The sequence below is a fragment of the Andrographis paniculata genome, unplaced genomic scaffold (assembly GCF_009805555.1).
Source record: "Andrographis paniculata isolate CXL003 unplaced genomic scaffold, ASM980555v1 Contig56END, whole genome shotgun sequence".
Taxonomy (NCBI): Eukaryota; Viridiplantae; Streptophyta; class Magnoliopsida; order Lamiales; family Acanthaceae; genus Andrographis; species Andrographis paniculata.
The window spans coordinates 1,256,000-1,273,764 of NW_026137591.1; the positions used below are offsets into that span (position 1 = coordinate 1,256,000).

The 17,765-nt window shown below is 21.9% G+C and overlaps 1 protein-coding gene across 1 annotated transcript; it reads right to left on the reverse strand.

Annotated features, from left to right (window-relative positions):
* Positions 1–15,012: 15,012 nt before the first annotated feature.
* On the reverse strand, positions 15,013–17,516 carry LOC127256697 (transcription factor bHLH106-like). The gene is made up of 2 exons (XM_051282834.1): positions 17,328–17,516; positions 15,013–15,490 (listed from the first exon to the last, which is right to left on the reverse strand). The coding sequence occupies exons 1-2, from the start codon at positions 17,499–17,501 to the stop codon at positions 15,032–15,034; spliced, it is 633 nt and encodes a 210-aa protein (XP_051138791.1). The 5' UTR covers positions 17,502–17,516; the 3' UTR covers positions 15,013–15,031.
* Positions 17,517–17,765: the final 249 nt, after the last annotated feature.

Genomic DNA, 17,765 nt, shown 5'->3' on the forward strand with positions numbered 1-17,765 from the left:
TGAGACTATAACATGTGTTGTTAGTTCATATGTTGTATTCGTATTATATTAATATATATATATACAATGTACTGTATGTAGTAATATTGTGTGTTGCATGTAGTAATATTGTGTGTTGTTGAGACTATAGCATGCGTGTTTTGTTCATGTGTTGTATATGTATTATATTAACATATACAGTGTGTTGTTTGTAGTAATATTATGTGTTGTCTAACAGGACACGATGAGTTATTCAGCACAGTGTTGCCGCCGCCTTGAAAGAGTGTTTAATAATTAGTTGTTAGTTTATAATTATTAATTCGATTAATTGTTCTAATTAACTGAATATGTTAGGTATTTGTGTTAAAATATTTGGTAAAATAGCAATTTTATATTAGATATTTATATTTAAAATAACAATTAAGAATATTTTATATTTTATTTTTAAAATATTTTAGTTTAGTTCTTTTGATGTATAGGATATTTATATGAAAAAAAAAAAATTGTTTGTTTAGTATTTTAATTTGAGTTATTCTTTTGATGTATAATTTGAAATTATACCGTAATATAAAAAGAATATTTTATGTTGAATATTGATTTTTTTAAAAGAATAAAATACATATTTATATATATTACAAATCATGTCAAAAAAATTTTGATTGGACAAACAAACCCTATTACAGTGCATGTGGAATATAATAAAATTTTAAATTACACGAATTATTTGATTTGATATAAATAAATATGAATATTATGTTTTGAATGTAAAAATATTTTTATAATAAAAATATAAAAAGTAAATACTCTCTCTGTCCCTTAACAATTTATCCATTTTTCTATTTTGGTCCGTCCCATAACAAAATATCCATTTTGTTTTTTAATAATTGTACTATATACCTAAGATTACAAAAGTATCCTTCCAATTTACAATATATTACACAAATGTCATTACATTTATATTATACAATACTAATATGGTTAATTTAGTCATTTTATCTTTATTTTTACTTTATCTCAATATAATACTAATATTTGCGTACAAAAATCAAATGGATATTATACCGTATTTTGAAATAAAAAATAAAATTGAAACCTTCTCATCCAAGCGCAAAAATTCATCCAAACAAACCCGTACTGTTAGATAAATTAATAAATAGTCGTTATGAAAGTGAGTGATATAATAAAATTTGTATATAATATATTTATGATTGGAATATAAATATGATATTTTTAATTTAAGCAATTATATATACCATATGTGGATAACTTAATTAATTTTTTAGATTGTGTGGCGACTCCCAGGACCAAACAGAATCGCATTGGAATAGAAGGGGCTAACTGGTGCTGAAGTCCCGGAGCTCGAATGGATTATGATGTTTTTCTATTTAAAGTGACACTTATATACTCCCTTTATAAACTTATGACAATTTGACCAGGCAAGGATTTAAAGAAAAAAAGAAAAAAAAAAAAAAAAAAAAAAAAAAAAACTGTGTAAAAATAGAAAGAAAAAAAAATACGGTAAAGAAAAAAAAAATAGTATTTTTTATTTAAAAAAATAAAAATAAATTTAAATGACAGAGAAAAGGAAATAAGATAAAAATAAATTAGAAAAATTATAAGAAAATTATACAAATCAATTTGTAATTTTACAAAATTGCGTCAAATTTTCGTACTTTCAAAATTGTTTAAGAAACTATGGTCTTAAAATCCATGAAATTATAAGTATATTTATACTTCTTATATTTAGCCTCAAGTAACAGTATATATATACACACGCATAAATAATTATTTTATTTTGATTTTAATAATTCTTTTATTGTTCGCCGAAAGTAAATATAAGATGAATGAATATGTTGTAATTTTAGATATTTAGAATTTGAGATTTGAAACTTAATCGCAGTTTGAATGCGTGTAAGTCAAACACTATTAAATAAAGACGACCGAAGGAATGAAACTCAGAATTTATGAAAATATAAGGAAGTTTAATACAGTTTCGAATGTACGGAGATTTAACACAATTTTGCGGAACCACAAGTAAATTTTGTTCAATTTTACCTAAATTATATAATATTTCTTGTATTTTGATAAAAATACAAAAAAAATACATTGTATTTTATTTATTGTGTGAAATATTTTATATTAAATTAAAGTATGCATATAAACATCATTTTCGTCCAAAAATTGATATTTAATTGTAAATATAGACTTAATTATGTAAATTTTATACAAATAAAATAAGCAAAACATATTAAATAGTCTTTTTAGAAAAATAAATACATAAATAATTGATTAATCTTTTAATTTGTACTCACTCCGTCTCACTTAATTTGTCTCTATTTTCTATTTTTTGTCGGTCCCACATAACTTGTCCTTTCTATTTTTAAAAATATAATTATGCACTTTAATCAAATTTTAAAATTTAAAATTTAAAATTTTCTCAATTTTAATTACACTATTTGCTTATGTTAATCTTAATCTATAATTATTTTTACTAAATAATAATTATTTTTACTAATATATTTTTTAATTACCTACTAATTATATTTTACCTAAATTCTCGTATCTACAATAATAAGCTCAAAATATCTGGGACGGAGAGAGTAGTATTTTGAAGAAAAATTGTTATCTATTTTTTACAACGTAACATCAACTTTGGAGGAATAGAATACTTTGTTCATGCTTTAATTTAACACAAAAGAATTTAAAATAAATAAAATATGAGGTATTTTGTATAATTTTATTAAAATACAAGAAAATATTATATAATTTACCAAATATATTTAATATACTTCTCCATCCTAGATATAATCACGATTATTGTACACAAGAGAATTTAGAAAAGAATATAATTAATAAATAATTAAGAACATATATTAGCATAATTAATTACAATATAATATAAATAATTATAAATTAAAATAAATAATTAGTCTAATTAAAATTAAAAAATAAAAATATAATTAAAGTTGTAAATTTTTTTTATAAAATATTAATATAAAATGTAAAATAAACCGAAATGAAAAATATGACATTATATAATATTGGGAGTAATATTTTTATAAAAAAATTAAACATCCCAAAATTTCAGAATGTAAAGAAACACATTTAGGGTGTGTTTGTTTGGAAAATTTCTTCAAAATTTTTCTATACATAAAATTTTAAGAATATGAAATCAAATCCCTATTTTTTTATTTTTTATATTATACTAAAAAATAATTTTACATTCAAAACATTACATCAACACCTATTTATATCACATCATATAATTATTATAATTTAAAATTTTTAATATTCAAATCTCAATGCAAAATCTAACACCTCGAACAAACACATAGTCGGAAGGAAAGTCAATGAAGTTGGTGATGAGTTAGAGTCAGACACATGTCACAACATATTTATTTATTGTTATTTTTTAAGAAGATGATTTTTTATTATTATTTTTTAAATAAATTTATTTATTTTAAACATTTTAATAAATATAAATTAATTTAATTAAAAATTTAATTTGTTATACTTAGGATCAACGGAAAATTTTTTTATTTCTATATTTTTAATAAATAAATATTTTTTTTTATATTTAAAACTCTTTATTTTTTTTTATAAAATTAGTTTTCTAAAAATTAATTATAAATAAATAATTTTTTTATTTATATGTATTATATAAAATTCTATTCTCTACAAAATCATATTCATATAATATATATTCTATTGAAATATAATGTTAAAAATATTTAAAATGCCAACAACGTTACTTGTATAAAAAAATAAAAAAATAATATCATAACTTATTATTAATAACTTACTAATTTATACTACCTAAAATACCGTATTCATAACAAAAGGGATCATCTTGACTGAAACGGAGGGAGTATTATTTAATATTTTTTTTATATAAAAATGTTATATTTAAATACTCCCTCCTCCGTTCACAAACTAATATCCTACTTTTTTTTATTTGGGACGTCTAATAACTATTGTCTTATTTTCTTTTCTAAACACGAATTTTACATTTTTACCCTTCGTTCATTTATTAATTTTAATCTCTACCACACAATTAAGGACAAATTTGCCAATTCATAACAATAACACAATCACTTAAAAACTCGTGTAAATATACTTTAGGACAATAGAAATTGGACAGAGAGATTACTATTTTATCCTAGTGGCGATACTAGAGTTATTCTGCCAAAGATGATGAAGGTTTTGTTGAAATTGAAAAATCAAATATTTTTATTATTTTGAATAAAATTGATGATAAAAAAATATATTTGAGCGCATTCAATTTATATAAAAAATTAGCTTAATAAAAATTAATCGAATTTGAACAAATATATATTTATATAATCAACATTATCATCGATGTAACAACATGAACGGCTACGTGGCTCCACCACTGATTTTATCTTAAAGTTGTATTCATTTTGGGCAATCAAGCTCTTATTCTCTCACAATTTAATTATTTTTATTTTACTAAATAATAATCAGGTTATTATTATTTATTCTATTTGTTTCACTAATTTTTTTCAAATTATTTTAATAATTATAATTAATAATATTTTTCAAATTTTATAAAAAAATTAATTTATAATTTTAAAAATAAAAAATGAAAGAATATTTGTAATATTAATTTAAATATTTATAATTCAGAATTTATAATATTATATTTATATTTTAAATTATGGATTATTATAAATTAAAATTGTTTTATATTTTAAAATTTAATAAATTAACACTATTAATAATTTTACTATAAAATCTGAAAAATATGATTAATTATGATTATAAAAAAATATACTCCCTCCGTCCGCAGAGTCATATTTACCTTTTGCGTCATTGTACTTAACATTAAAAATATTTTTATATTTGTATAATTTTTGTGTACAAAAATGTCATTTTATTAATATTATAAGATACTAATATAAGTATTTTTACAATTTTTTTCTTTATTTTCTGGACGGAGATAGTATATAGAAATTTATTATTGTTATTGTTATTTTTCAGTTATATTTTGAAAATATTAAAAATTTAAATTATTCTTACATTTTAAATTTTTTTTACATTTTGTTTTGCTGAATTATCTGTAGAGCTTAACCACATTTCTGAATTATTTAAGCTAATACATTTGTATTAGTCTCAATAAGCTATTACTCCCTCCGTCCCATAAATATAATTTTAATTGGATTGGATACGAGATTTTAAAGAATATTTATATTATATCGGTAATTGGTAAAAAATATAGATAAAAGACTTTTTTACCCTTGTGAGTGTATTAGTGTAGAAAGTAGTGACAATTGTGTAATAAAAATGAAAAAGTAGGGGTGATTTTATGGTGATATGATTATTTATGGTAATAAAACTATTGTTTTAGGACCGACAAAAATGGTAAACAAGACTATTGTATTGGGAAGAAAGGAGAATAAGATAAAAATTTATTAATTTTAATTTGGATGAAACCAAAATTAATAATAATAAAAAAAGATTAAATCAAAATTTATGATTATGATATAAATTAAAATAAAAATAAATTTTATTTTTATTTTTTATAAAGATAAATAAAGAAAATGACTGTATTTATTTATTTATTTATGATAGATTAAAGTATTATTTATGAAAGTTTGTGTGCACAGTTCAGATATATTAAGAAATGCCTGCCAAAACAAGTCAATAAATTGACAAGAGGCAGATTATGTGGCTTTTGAGACTGCGTTTTAAGTTTTTAACAATAAAAGCTTAAATTAGAATAGTAATTTAATATTTTAAATATAAAATTAATTTTTATTTAATATTTCCTCCGTCGGTTAATAATTTATTTATTTTTTAATTTTGGTATGTCTCATAACAAAGTATCTACTTTTTTTTTTTTTTTTAGTAATTGTACTATCTACGTAACAATACAAATACCCTTCCAATTTACAATATATTACACAAATGTCGTTACCTTTATATCATACAATACTAATAGAGTTAATTTAGTCCTTTTACCGTTATTTCTACTATATTCCAATATAATACTAATATTTCTAAAATTCCATTGAAAGGTTACCATTTTCTATTTTCGTCCGTCCTAAAACAAGGTTACCATTTTCTAATTTAGTAATTGTACTACCTACCTAACATAATAAATACCCTTTCAACTTACATTATATTACACAAATGTCATTACTTTTATATTACACCGTACTAATAGGGATATTTTTTCTTTTTTACTACAATCCAATGTAATAATAATATTAAAAAATCTACGTGTAAAAAATAAATTTCACCCTTCCAATATGACAGAGAGAGTACAAAAAATAATCATTTGATTTGATATTATTTTTTAAAAAATAAAAAAATGATCAATAATACAAAATTGATCCAGAAACTACTAACAAACACCAAAGTGATTGTCATTGAAAATTCAGTTGAAATGGAATATTATCTAATTCATGGCTCTGTTCATCCACCATTTTTGGATTAATTAAATTTTTTTGTACGTGGTATGAATAATAGGGTTTCTAAAAAATATAAAATATATTATTTTAAATTGAATATTTGACTTATTTTAATAAGAATTTGATTTTTTTTTTTGACTTTTGACTTTTATAAATGTTAATTTTATTACTTATTAATATTATTTTTTAGAAAATCGTAATTGAAAAATAGTGTTGGGTGAACAAAGCCAATAATTTTGTTCATCTAAACAATTTTATTTTACCGACAACGCGTAAAATATGGAAAGAGTTACATAATTAAAAATATCAACACACATAAAATATAAAAATAAGAAGATGAATCATGTGCTGAGAGAGAAATTAATTAATAATAATTAAATATATTATGATATTTTTTGAATTAAGGATGGAGATGAAATTTCAGCATACGAATTTAGGTATGTTTCTTCAAGCTCGGTTCGGACAAAATTATTGTACAATTACTGTACACAGTGATTTGGGCGCCAAACTGGAAGCACCTGCAAGCGGCTGCAGCGCAGCAGAAAAGACCTGCAAATTGCAGCATAAAAGCTGCACTTTGTTTTTTTATTTTTAATTTAAAATATAAATATAATTAAAATATTTTATTTATTTAAATTTATAATTATTATAAGTTAAAAAATATATATACAATATATATGTCATTTTGTAGAGAATAAGATTTTCTAAAATATAAATAAATAAAAATTTAAATATATATTGGGTATAATATAAATTCATAATCAAATCATACAATATAAATTTTATCAATTAAATTTAATAGACATTTATATTATTTTATTCATTATCCATCGTATCAATACACATCAAAACTCTCCAAACCCAACCAAATTCAAACACAAAAAGAAACAACAAAATTCAAATTCATCCCAAAATTCAAATAAAAACCAAACTCAAACCCAAATTTCTCCAAACCTCCCTAAAGAAACACACCCTTAATAATTCAGCATAGAATCAACCTTATAAAAGTAATATATATGTTTATTATATATAATGCGTTATTTATAATAAAAATATAAGTATGTTGTTTTTTTATAATTATAGCGTGTGTGTTGTATAAAAATATGTAATGTGCTAATTAATTGTTAAATGTATTGTACGAGATAATATTATGTGTTGTTACTTTATGTACTTTATTTGTATTATATTAAAACAAAGACATGTCAATAGTAATATCGTGTGTTGTCTATTAGTACATTGTGTATTGTTCAATATAATGCTGCACTATTTATCCGCCACATAATATACATTTTATTCTCTTATAAAAAGTCAACATTCAATTCAAAAAATATATATATATATTATACTATTTACAATTTTTCATATTTCATACTCCCTCCGTCCAAGCAAAAAATATACGTTTACTTTTAGCGCGGAGTTTAAAATAATAGTATTGATGTGATATAAAGTAGGGATATTTGTGAAAAAAAAATAGTATTTAATGAAATAGTTACTTTGTAATTGGACGTCCCAAAATAGAAATATGTATACTTTATAAAAAGTCAACATTCAATTCAAAAAAATATATATATATATATTTTATACTATTTACAATTTTTCATATTTCATACTCCCTCCGTCCAAACAAAAAATATACGTTTACTTTTAGCGCGGAGTTTAAGAAATAATAGTATTGATGTGATATAAAGTAGAGATATCTTTGAAAAAAAAAGAGTATTTAATGAAATAGTTACTTTGTAATTGGACGTCCAAAAATAGAAATATGTATACTTTTTAGCTGGACGGAAGGAGTATTATTATATCAAAACACGGTACAAATTAAAGAAAATTGACAAAAATATATTTATTAGTGTCTTATAATACTACTATAATTACATTTGTAAAAAAAAATTATATAAATGTAAGGATACTTTTAGTGTTAAATATAATAATGCAAAATGTAAATATAACCTTTAGAGGCTGACGGATATAATATTTTTTTATGTAACTAATAACATTGATAAGTTTAAAATAAATTTAATATATATGATTAAAAAATTAAAATATGTTTTTAAATATTTTAAAATTATATTGCAATAAAAAATATATACAATATAAATATTATATTGCAGAGAATAAAAATTTTTAAAATACAAGTAAATAAAAAATACTTTTATTTATTTAAAACTAACTTAAATTTTAATTTTATTAAAGATGAGGAATTTTGAATTTAGATAAACATATTTATTTATTTTTAGAAGAGAGAAATAAATAGGTTATAAGTGGGTCCTACGTAATGTACGATGTTATATGTTATATAGTTAATTAAGTTGATTTATATTTCTTAAGTTTATTTTGATTTAGTACGTACGTTATACCGAAAAAAAAAAAAATATCACTTGATATAAAATAGACAAAATTAAAAATAATGTGAGTTATGGTGGGACGAAAGTATTTATTAATTTTATACTCCCTCTGTCTCAACTCAAAATACAATTTTTACAATTTTCGTCCGTGTCACTCAAAATTATCTATTTTAGTAAAGGTAATTATACTATAATAACAAAATACCCTTAATTTTTACCTAAATTACAAACGTACTATTACACATATAATTATTTTTTTACGTAAAGTTAAAATGTCAAAACTTCTCTCACACTCTCCTGACTAATAAAATATTTTTATTTCTGAATATACTATAAAACCCCAAATGACCCATCTGGACCGGAACGGTGGGAGTACTAATTACTACTCTCTTCCTCCCAATTAATTTGTCTATTTTTTCTATTTCTGTCTATCCCATATAATTTGTTATTTTTTTTTGAAAATATAATTATACATTTTAATTACATTTTAAAATTCATCATTTATACTTCATTCGTCTCACATACCATGTTTACGTTGCCATTTCTGTCCGTCCCACATACCATGTCACTTTTCTTTTTTGGAAAATAATTACACACTTTAATTTTATTTTAAATTTTTAAATTTTTTTTTTAAATTTTAATTAAACTAATTAATTATTTTAATCTTAATTTATAATTATTTATATTATAAGATAATTATTTTCACTAATACATTCTTAATTATCTACTAATTACACTCCTTCTAAAATACCGTATCTACAGTGTAGCAGATACGGTATATGGAACGGAGAAAATAATTTTTTATTTTAATTAAATTAATTATTTTAATTTTAATTTATAATTATTTTTAATAATATATTTTTAATTACTTATTAATTATATAATATTTAAAATTTTGTTTTTAAATTAAAATAGACAAATTAGCTGTGACAAAAAAAAAAAAAAAAAAAAAAGTATATTTTTAGCTAAATTTCATGTTTTAAAAAATCGGACAATGAAGATGGTGGAGTAAATAAATAAAGCGGAGGGGATGACACGTCAGCACCCGACACTAGCTGGCGCGCGTGACCTCAATTGTCGCACACTTCCTACCCATTGTCTGTCTGTCTATGGTTTTTATGTACACTTTATTCCAAAATAATGTCAGGAAATGTGCAATGTGTGTTTGGTACGACATTGTATTATACATACTTACTTTCGAATTTTTGGTTAGAATCGAAACAATTATACTCCATCCGACCATCCAATGTTTGTCGCTTATTTTTTTTTACGTAAATTTTTTAATATTATTTTTGTCTCAGTACAATTTATTTTTTGTGTTATTGTACTTAATATTAGAAATATATTTATATTTATATAATTTCCTCTACAAATATCATTGTATTTGTATTATAAGAGATTAATAGAAATATTTTTGTCATTTTCTCTTGATTTTGTATTACATATTGATAAAAAAAAATTAATATTTAAAGATTAACACGCAGAAAATCAATTGTACTCTTTTTATGGGACAAAAGTTGTATTAGTATTATACTCCCTCCGTCCCAGATACCATGTCAATGTTGCCGTTTCTGTCCGTTCCAAATACCATGTCACTTTCCTTTTTTGGAAAATGATTACACACTTTAATTTTATTTTAAATTTTTTAATTTTTTTTAAAATTTTAATTAAACTAATTAGTTATTTTAATCTTAATTTATAATTATTTATATTATAGGATAATTATTTTCACTAATACATTCTTAATTATTTACTAATTACACCACTCCTAAAATACCGTGTCTACAGTGTAGCAGACACCGTATTTGGGACGGAGGGAGTATTAGGTTGTAGTTTATTTTTTGTATATAAATTTTTTAATATTAGTATTATATTAATTTGTAATGAAAAAGACAAAATTATTTTTATTAGTATTGTATAGTATCAAAGTAATTATATTTGTGTAGTACTCTCTCCGTCTCACTTATTATGTCTATATTTTCATTTTCGTCCCTCCCACTTATGTCTATATCTTTCTTTTGGATGAACAAAAAAGGAAAATGAATCATATATGGTGGAATGAAGAGAGTAATATTATATGTGTTAGTGAATGTGTACAAGAGATTTTGATATTTTTGTTATTTGACTTTATATATAAAGTAATTATATGTGTAGTGATATATCTGTAATTTAAATAAAAATTAAGAATAATTTGGTATTAATATATAATTACTTTTTTTAAAAAATAAATATTTTTGAATAAGGTAAACTAAAATAGTAAAAAAATAGTACTGGTAAAAAAATATATAATTTATTTATAAAAAGAGAATTTATTTATTTATTATTTTATTTTTATATTTTAATAAATAATAATTAACTTAAAATTATAATTTTTACCTACTCAATTATTTTTTTTATTAATTTTTTAATAAAAATTATACTCTCTCGGTCCCATAACAAAGTATCCATTTTTTCATTTTAGTCAGTCTCATAACAAAGTATCTATTTTCTATTTTAGTAACTGTACTATCTACCTAGCATTACAAATACCCTTACAACTTACAATATATTACACAAATGTCATTACCTTTATATCACACGTACTAATAAGGTTATTTTAGTCATTTCTACTTTATTCTTACTACATCTCAATATAATACTAATATTTCTAAAACTACGTACAAAAAACAAATGAATACTTACTTCCGGGACCGAGAGAGTACTAATTGTTTTACTACGTTTTGTCTTTTTCATTTTTATATTAAAATATTAATTTATTTTGCTCATAAAACTTATGCTTATTTTATTATTTAAAAAATATGTAATTTTTATTTATAATAAATAATTCTTTACACAATTTTACTTGTAGTAAATAATGTTTATACATATTTTGAAACTTTTGTTGTTTCTTCCCACTTGGAATACTTATATAATTTCTTTTAGTTATATGTTAAATTTAAATTTGGGTTTGTTTACCTAAGAATTTTTCTTCTAAATGATTCTCAATATATATTTTATCATCTTACAAAAATTAAAATTAAATATAAAATATTACTCCCTTCGTCCCTTAATAATCTATCCATTTTTTCATTTTAGTACGTCTCATAACAAAGTATTTATTTCATTTTTTAGTAATTATACTATCAACCTAATATTACAAATATCATTTCAATTTACAATATATTACACAAATGTTATTACTTTTATATCATACAATACTAATATGGTTAATTTAGTATTTTTACCTTTATTTCTACTTTATTCCAATATAATATTAATATTTTTAAAACTCCGTACAAAAAACAAATGAATATATAGATATGAGGCGAAGAAAATATATTTTATATTATCGATACGATTCTATATTCTTCACATTAAAAATAAATTATATTACAATAGGAAACAAACAGTAGTAAGATATTTTATTTACTTATTCTTTTAATATTTATACTTTAACAAATACTAAATAATTTGTCATTTTTTCTTTACTTATTTAATTAATTTTTATTAATTTTTTTATAAAATTTTCATAAAAACTTTTAATTTACTTGTTACGTACCCACTCTTATATTAAAATACTACTTCATATGTCCATTAAATCTATGTTTATTTTTATTTTTAGTTTTGTCCAAAAAAATATGCAATTTTCATTTAAGCAATAACTTTTACATACTTTTTTATTTATATATTTCAATATTACACTTATTTATAAATATTTCATCATTATTTATATACTCGATATATTAAAATTTTTATCTCGTATTATTAACTCACCGTACACTTATAAAAAGAATTCATATTTTTTTTAATCACAATCAATTCATATAAATATTTATTAAAATTTATATTCAACTCAAATAAACATATATTATGTAGACAAATCAATCTCCGTGTCTAAGGAAAGTGAGACGGAGAGTAGGGATGTCAATGGGGCAGGTTTGAGACGGATTTTGCAGACCCTGGGATCCGCCCCGTTAGAAAATATTAAAACTCAAGACCCGCCCGCCCTGCTTCAACCCGGCTTCAGGACCCGTTCCGCACCGAACCCTTCGGGTTCGAAGCCAACTCGACAAATCCGTTTTTTAAAAAAAATGAATAAAATAAAATTTTGTTAAAAATAATTTAATATTAAAAAAAACATAAGACAAAGTACCAAAAAATTATAGTTATAAAAAATAAGAACAATCAATATTGACAATAGTCCGATGATGGTCAACAGTAGTCCCGATTATAAAAGGAACTGTAGGAAAACAAATGCGAAAATAAATTTGATTTATAATTAAGGTTCTATTTTAATTATAATTATAATTAATTATAATAAATAAATAATATTATAATTATATTGTATAAAACTATAAACAAATTATAATAATTATTAAAATATCCGGGTTCAGGTTCGAGATGGAGCGGATTTATAATAAAACCCGTAACCCGCCCCGAACCCGGTCGGATCTAAAACTCAAAATCCACAACCCACTCCGAACAAAATTTTTTAGACCCGAATCCGTCCCATTAAGACCGGGTCCGGGGCGGCTCCGGGGCTAATCTACTCCCATTTGACATCCCCAATGGAGAGAGTACTATTTATCGACAATTACTTTTTTAAAAAAAATATTATATTCAAATATTTTTAAAACTTCAAGTATTTGACTATTTTTTTTTAGTCTGTCTCATATAAGATGAAATTTTTCTATTTTTGGTAAATTTAACATCTTAAACATATTTAACAAGTATAATCAATTTAATTAAATTTCAAATCTTTTACACATGAAATCATTAAAAAACTTATTTATTTTTATTTTTCTTCTCAATAAAAAATAAAATTTGTCTATATTTAAAACTATTATTTTTTTATATATAAATTAATTTATGTTAATTATAGATAAATAAATATTATTTATTTATTTATTTGTATTATATAAAATTTTATACTATACAAAATAATATCCATATTATGTAGTATATTATTGAGATATAATGTTTAAAATATTGAAATACCTATTTTAAATTTTTTTATTTATATAATTTTTATTTTTAAAATAACAACAAAATTATTTATAGGAAAAATAATAAAATAATACCCCATTCGTCCGGATCTAAAAGTTTTATTTACTTTCTACGAAATTGTATTTAACATTAAAAATATCCTTATATTTGTATAATTTTTTTTGTACAAATATTTTTATAATAGTATTATAAGACACTAATAGAAGTATTTGTCTCATTTTTTCTTAATTTGTACTACGCTTTCATATAATAAGTAATATTCAAATATCAATACGTAAAAAGTAAATAATACCTTTAGAGCTGGACGAAGATAATATTATAATTACTATTATTAACCTATTAAATTACACCATATAAAATAACGTATCCCTAACTAAAATGTACATCTTACCTCGGACGGAAGGAGTAGTTATTTATCAATTTAAATATATAACATTTGTTTATTTAATATTTTTGTTGTAATACTATAATAAGAAATATAAATATGCATATTCATTTTAAATTAAATTTATAGATAAAATATTTTTACATAAATCAAAATTATATCACTATTTTTTTTATCCACTAAATTGCACAATTATTTATAATAAATAATTTTATTCACCAATAGTTTTATTACTCTTACTTAACAAATAATAATTAATTTACCATTATTATTATTATTTATTTACTTAACTATTTTTTATCAATTAATTAATAAATATTTTGTAATACTTTCACTTTACTTTTACTTAACTAATTTAATATTAAAATACTTTATTTTATTTTTTTTTTTAATTTTCGAGACCAACTAAATCTGTATATCTTTTTTTTTCGGACAGAAGGATAGATATTTATCAATTTTAAATAAAAATATATTTTGGATACAACAATGAGTTCATTTTGTAAAATAATTTAAAAATATTTTTTTATGTATGAGTAGAAAATTGTGTAGATAATATAAAAATAGAAAATGTATATAATATGTTATTTTTTGAGGGAAAATATGTAGAAAAAAATCAATGAGAACACTTAGGGTGTATTTGTTTTGTGTTTCGATATTTTTTTTTTATGTGAGCTATTCGAAATTGTATAGCTAATATAAAAATAAAGAATATATAATAGATTAATGTTTTTTGAAAATATATGTTGAAATATTTTTTTTCAAAATCCTTTTTAGTAAATAGTAAAAATAACATCGAAAACGCTAATAATCAAAGTGTCGTATTTTTTGTACCAACACAAATGAAAATTTAACATACAATCTAATACGATAAAAAGCATGTACATTAAAACATCCAACGGTCACTATTTATTCAATCCATAAATCTCCGCCGTCGGATCGAACATTCTACGTCTTTTGCTCCTTCCTCCATCGCCAAAGCCCGATTTTAGGACATTAGTCCTTAAGACATCTCTCAATGTCGAAACTAAATGATCTATTCGATCTTTATCCTTATTTTCTCCAACGAGTACTATTACATTCTTGATTCTACCTCCTAATGTCGCAAGTTTTGCGCTCACTAAGGTTAGAGGCAATGTCCGGAGGGTCTCGATCAAATCGGGTATGAGGTCAACTCTATCCTCACAACAAAGGGTTGCCTCAATGAACAATTTACCATCAATGACCTGGGTTTGACTTTGGCGCACGGTCAATTCATCCGCCTCGGATGGAAATGTGAATCCTGATTTTGCGATCTCCGATGTTTGTTGTGTTAATTCTTTCATGCTTTCGACAACCTTTGCGAGCAGTGAAGCTTTGTCTGTCTATTATTAAACAATATCATTATGATCTTAGACTCTCTCTTTTCATATATATACTTATTTGATTCTAATTCAAAATATTTTTTTTACTATTTTCGTTTATTTCATTCAAAATTATTCATTTTTTATATTAGAAAAAATATTCATATACTAATATCAAAATACTCGTAACTTTTAATTAAATTACAAACATATCATTAGATATATAATTATTTTGTAAATAAAGTCAAATGAAATTGTTATTATATTTGATATTTTATATAAAAATTATAATATATACTTTTATTGGGAATAGCATATTTGTATGATATAATAATAATAATAATAATAATAATAATAATAATAATAATAATAAAACCAAACACAATTATTTTTATATTTTTTACTTAGAATCAAAACTTCATTTAGTTAGAGGTTTTTAAAAATTATTTTAAATAGTAAAATGTAAATATTTTCTATTATATTTATAATATAAAATATATATTGAAAAATATATTTTTCCTAAAATTGATATTATATATAAATAGTGCAAAAAGTAGAAAATATATACTCTTGCGGCGGAGTGAATACATTTTATAAAATATTTTAAATTAAAATAAATATTTAATGTTATTTTCTAAAAATATGTATAAAATAAAAAATCCAAAATTAGTATGTAAATGAAGCCTTATCTTTTTCCAATTAAAAAAAAAAAAAAATCATCTCTAAAATCTATTAAAAAAAAACTTAAATCCAAAACAATAGAGCCTGTATGATTTTTTTTTTCTTTACAATCTTTGTCGGGTTTGTTCATTTAATATTTTTTTAAAATGACACAATTTTTTATAAATATAAAATATATATATATACATATTAACACAATAATATATATTTTTTTATTTACTAACAAAAAATCATCAATTCAATATAAGTATATTTTTATATTATCAATACGATTTTTAATGTCTAACTTTAGAAAAAAAAAAAAAAAAACACATTCATTCAAAAATACAAAATGAATAACTTAAATCATGTAACACAAAATTAAATTCGGGTGTTTTCTTTTGAAATTTTGCTTTAATTTCTTATTATATAATTATTGTGATTTGTAAAAATTTATTATTTTCTCTTCCAAATTTTACATTATTGAATCAAAAAATAAAAATCATATACACCTTTAGATATATATAATATATTTGCAATCCATTTATTTTTCTGACACTTAGGTGTGTTCTTTGTAAAAAATACATTTTTTCAAAAATATATTTATTTTTTTTAAAAAAATTATATATTACACATACTTGTAATTTTGTATTTTTTTTAAAATTTTTTTTATGTTTAACATATATATATATTTAAACTATTTCACTAATTAAAGATTATTTATCTTCCTATTTACTCCCTCGGTCCTATATACAGTGTCTGCTACACGGTAGACACGGTATTTTAGGAGGAGTGTAATTAGTAGATAATTAAAAATGTATTAGTGAAAATAATTATCATATAATATAAATAATTATAAATTAAGATTAAGATAACTAATTAGTTTAATTAAAATTTAAAAAAATTTAAAATGAGATTAAAGTGTGTAATCATTTTCCAAAAAAGGAAAATGACATGGCACGTGGGACGGACAAAAACAGCAATATGTCCATGGTATCTGGGACGGAGGAAAGTATAAATCTTATGAGCATTAATCAACGACAAGCATAAATCGATGTCGTCACAATCGGAATTATTTAATCAAATAATAATTAAAATTAATTTATGATACAATTAATTAATAAATTAGTTGTTGTAATGTAATATATTTATATATATATATATAATAAGTAAATTAAAAAAAAAAAAAAAAACTTACTTTAGAATTGGTGGAGGTGAGAAGAGTTCTGAGAGTGTGAAGATGGGCGTTGATTCTGTGCCTTCGTTTCCTCTCAGCCTCTCTATGATTCTCCGACGACGATCTCTGCTTCATCGCCGGAATTTCGTCGCCGCCGGCTGACATCCGGTCGCCGGAGTAAGATTCCGATTGCATATAACAAAGTTTCGATTGCTTGGGAGGAGAGAGAGAGGTATTAATTAGCTGTTAGGGTTGGGTGGGGTTTGTGAGAAACCTTTTTAAGGTTGTGTTTGTTTGGATTGTTTGAATTTTGGTTTGAAATTTGAATAGTAACGTACTTCCTCCCTCTCTCCTATAAATATAATCTTAATTAGGTTAAACACGAGATTTAAAAAATATTAATATTATATTGGTAGTGGACAAAAAGTACGAATAAAAGGTTTTTTTGTCATTGTGAGT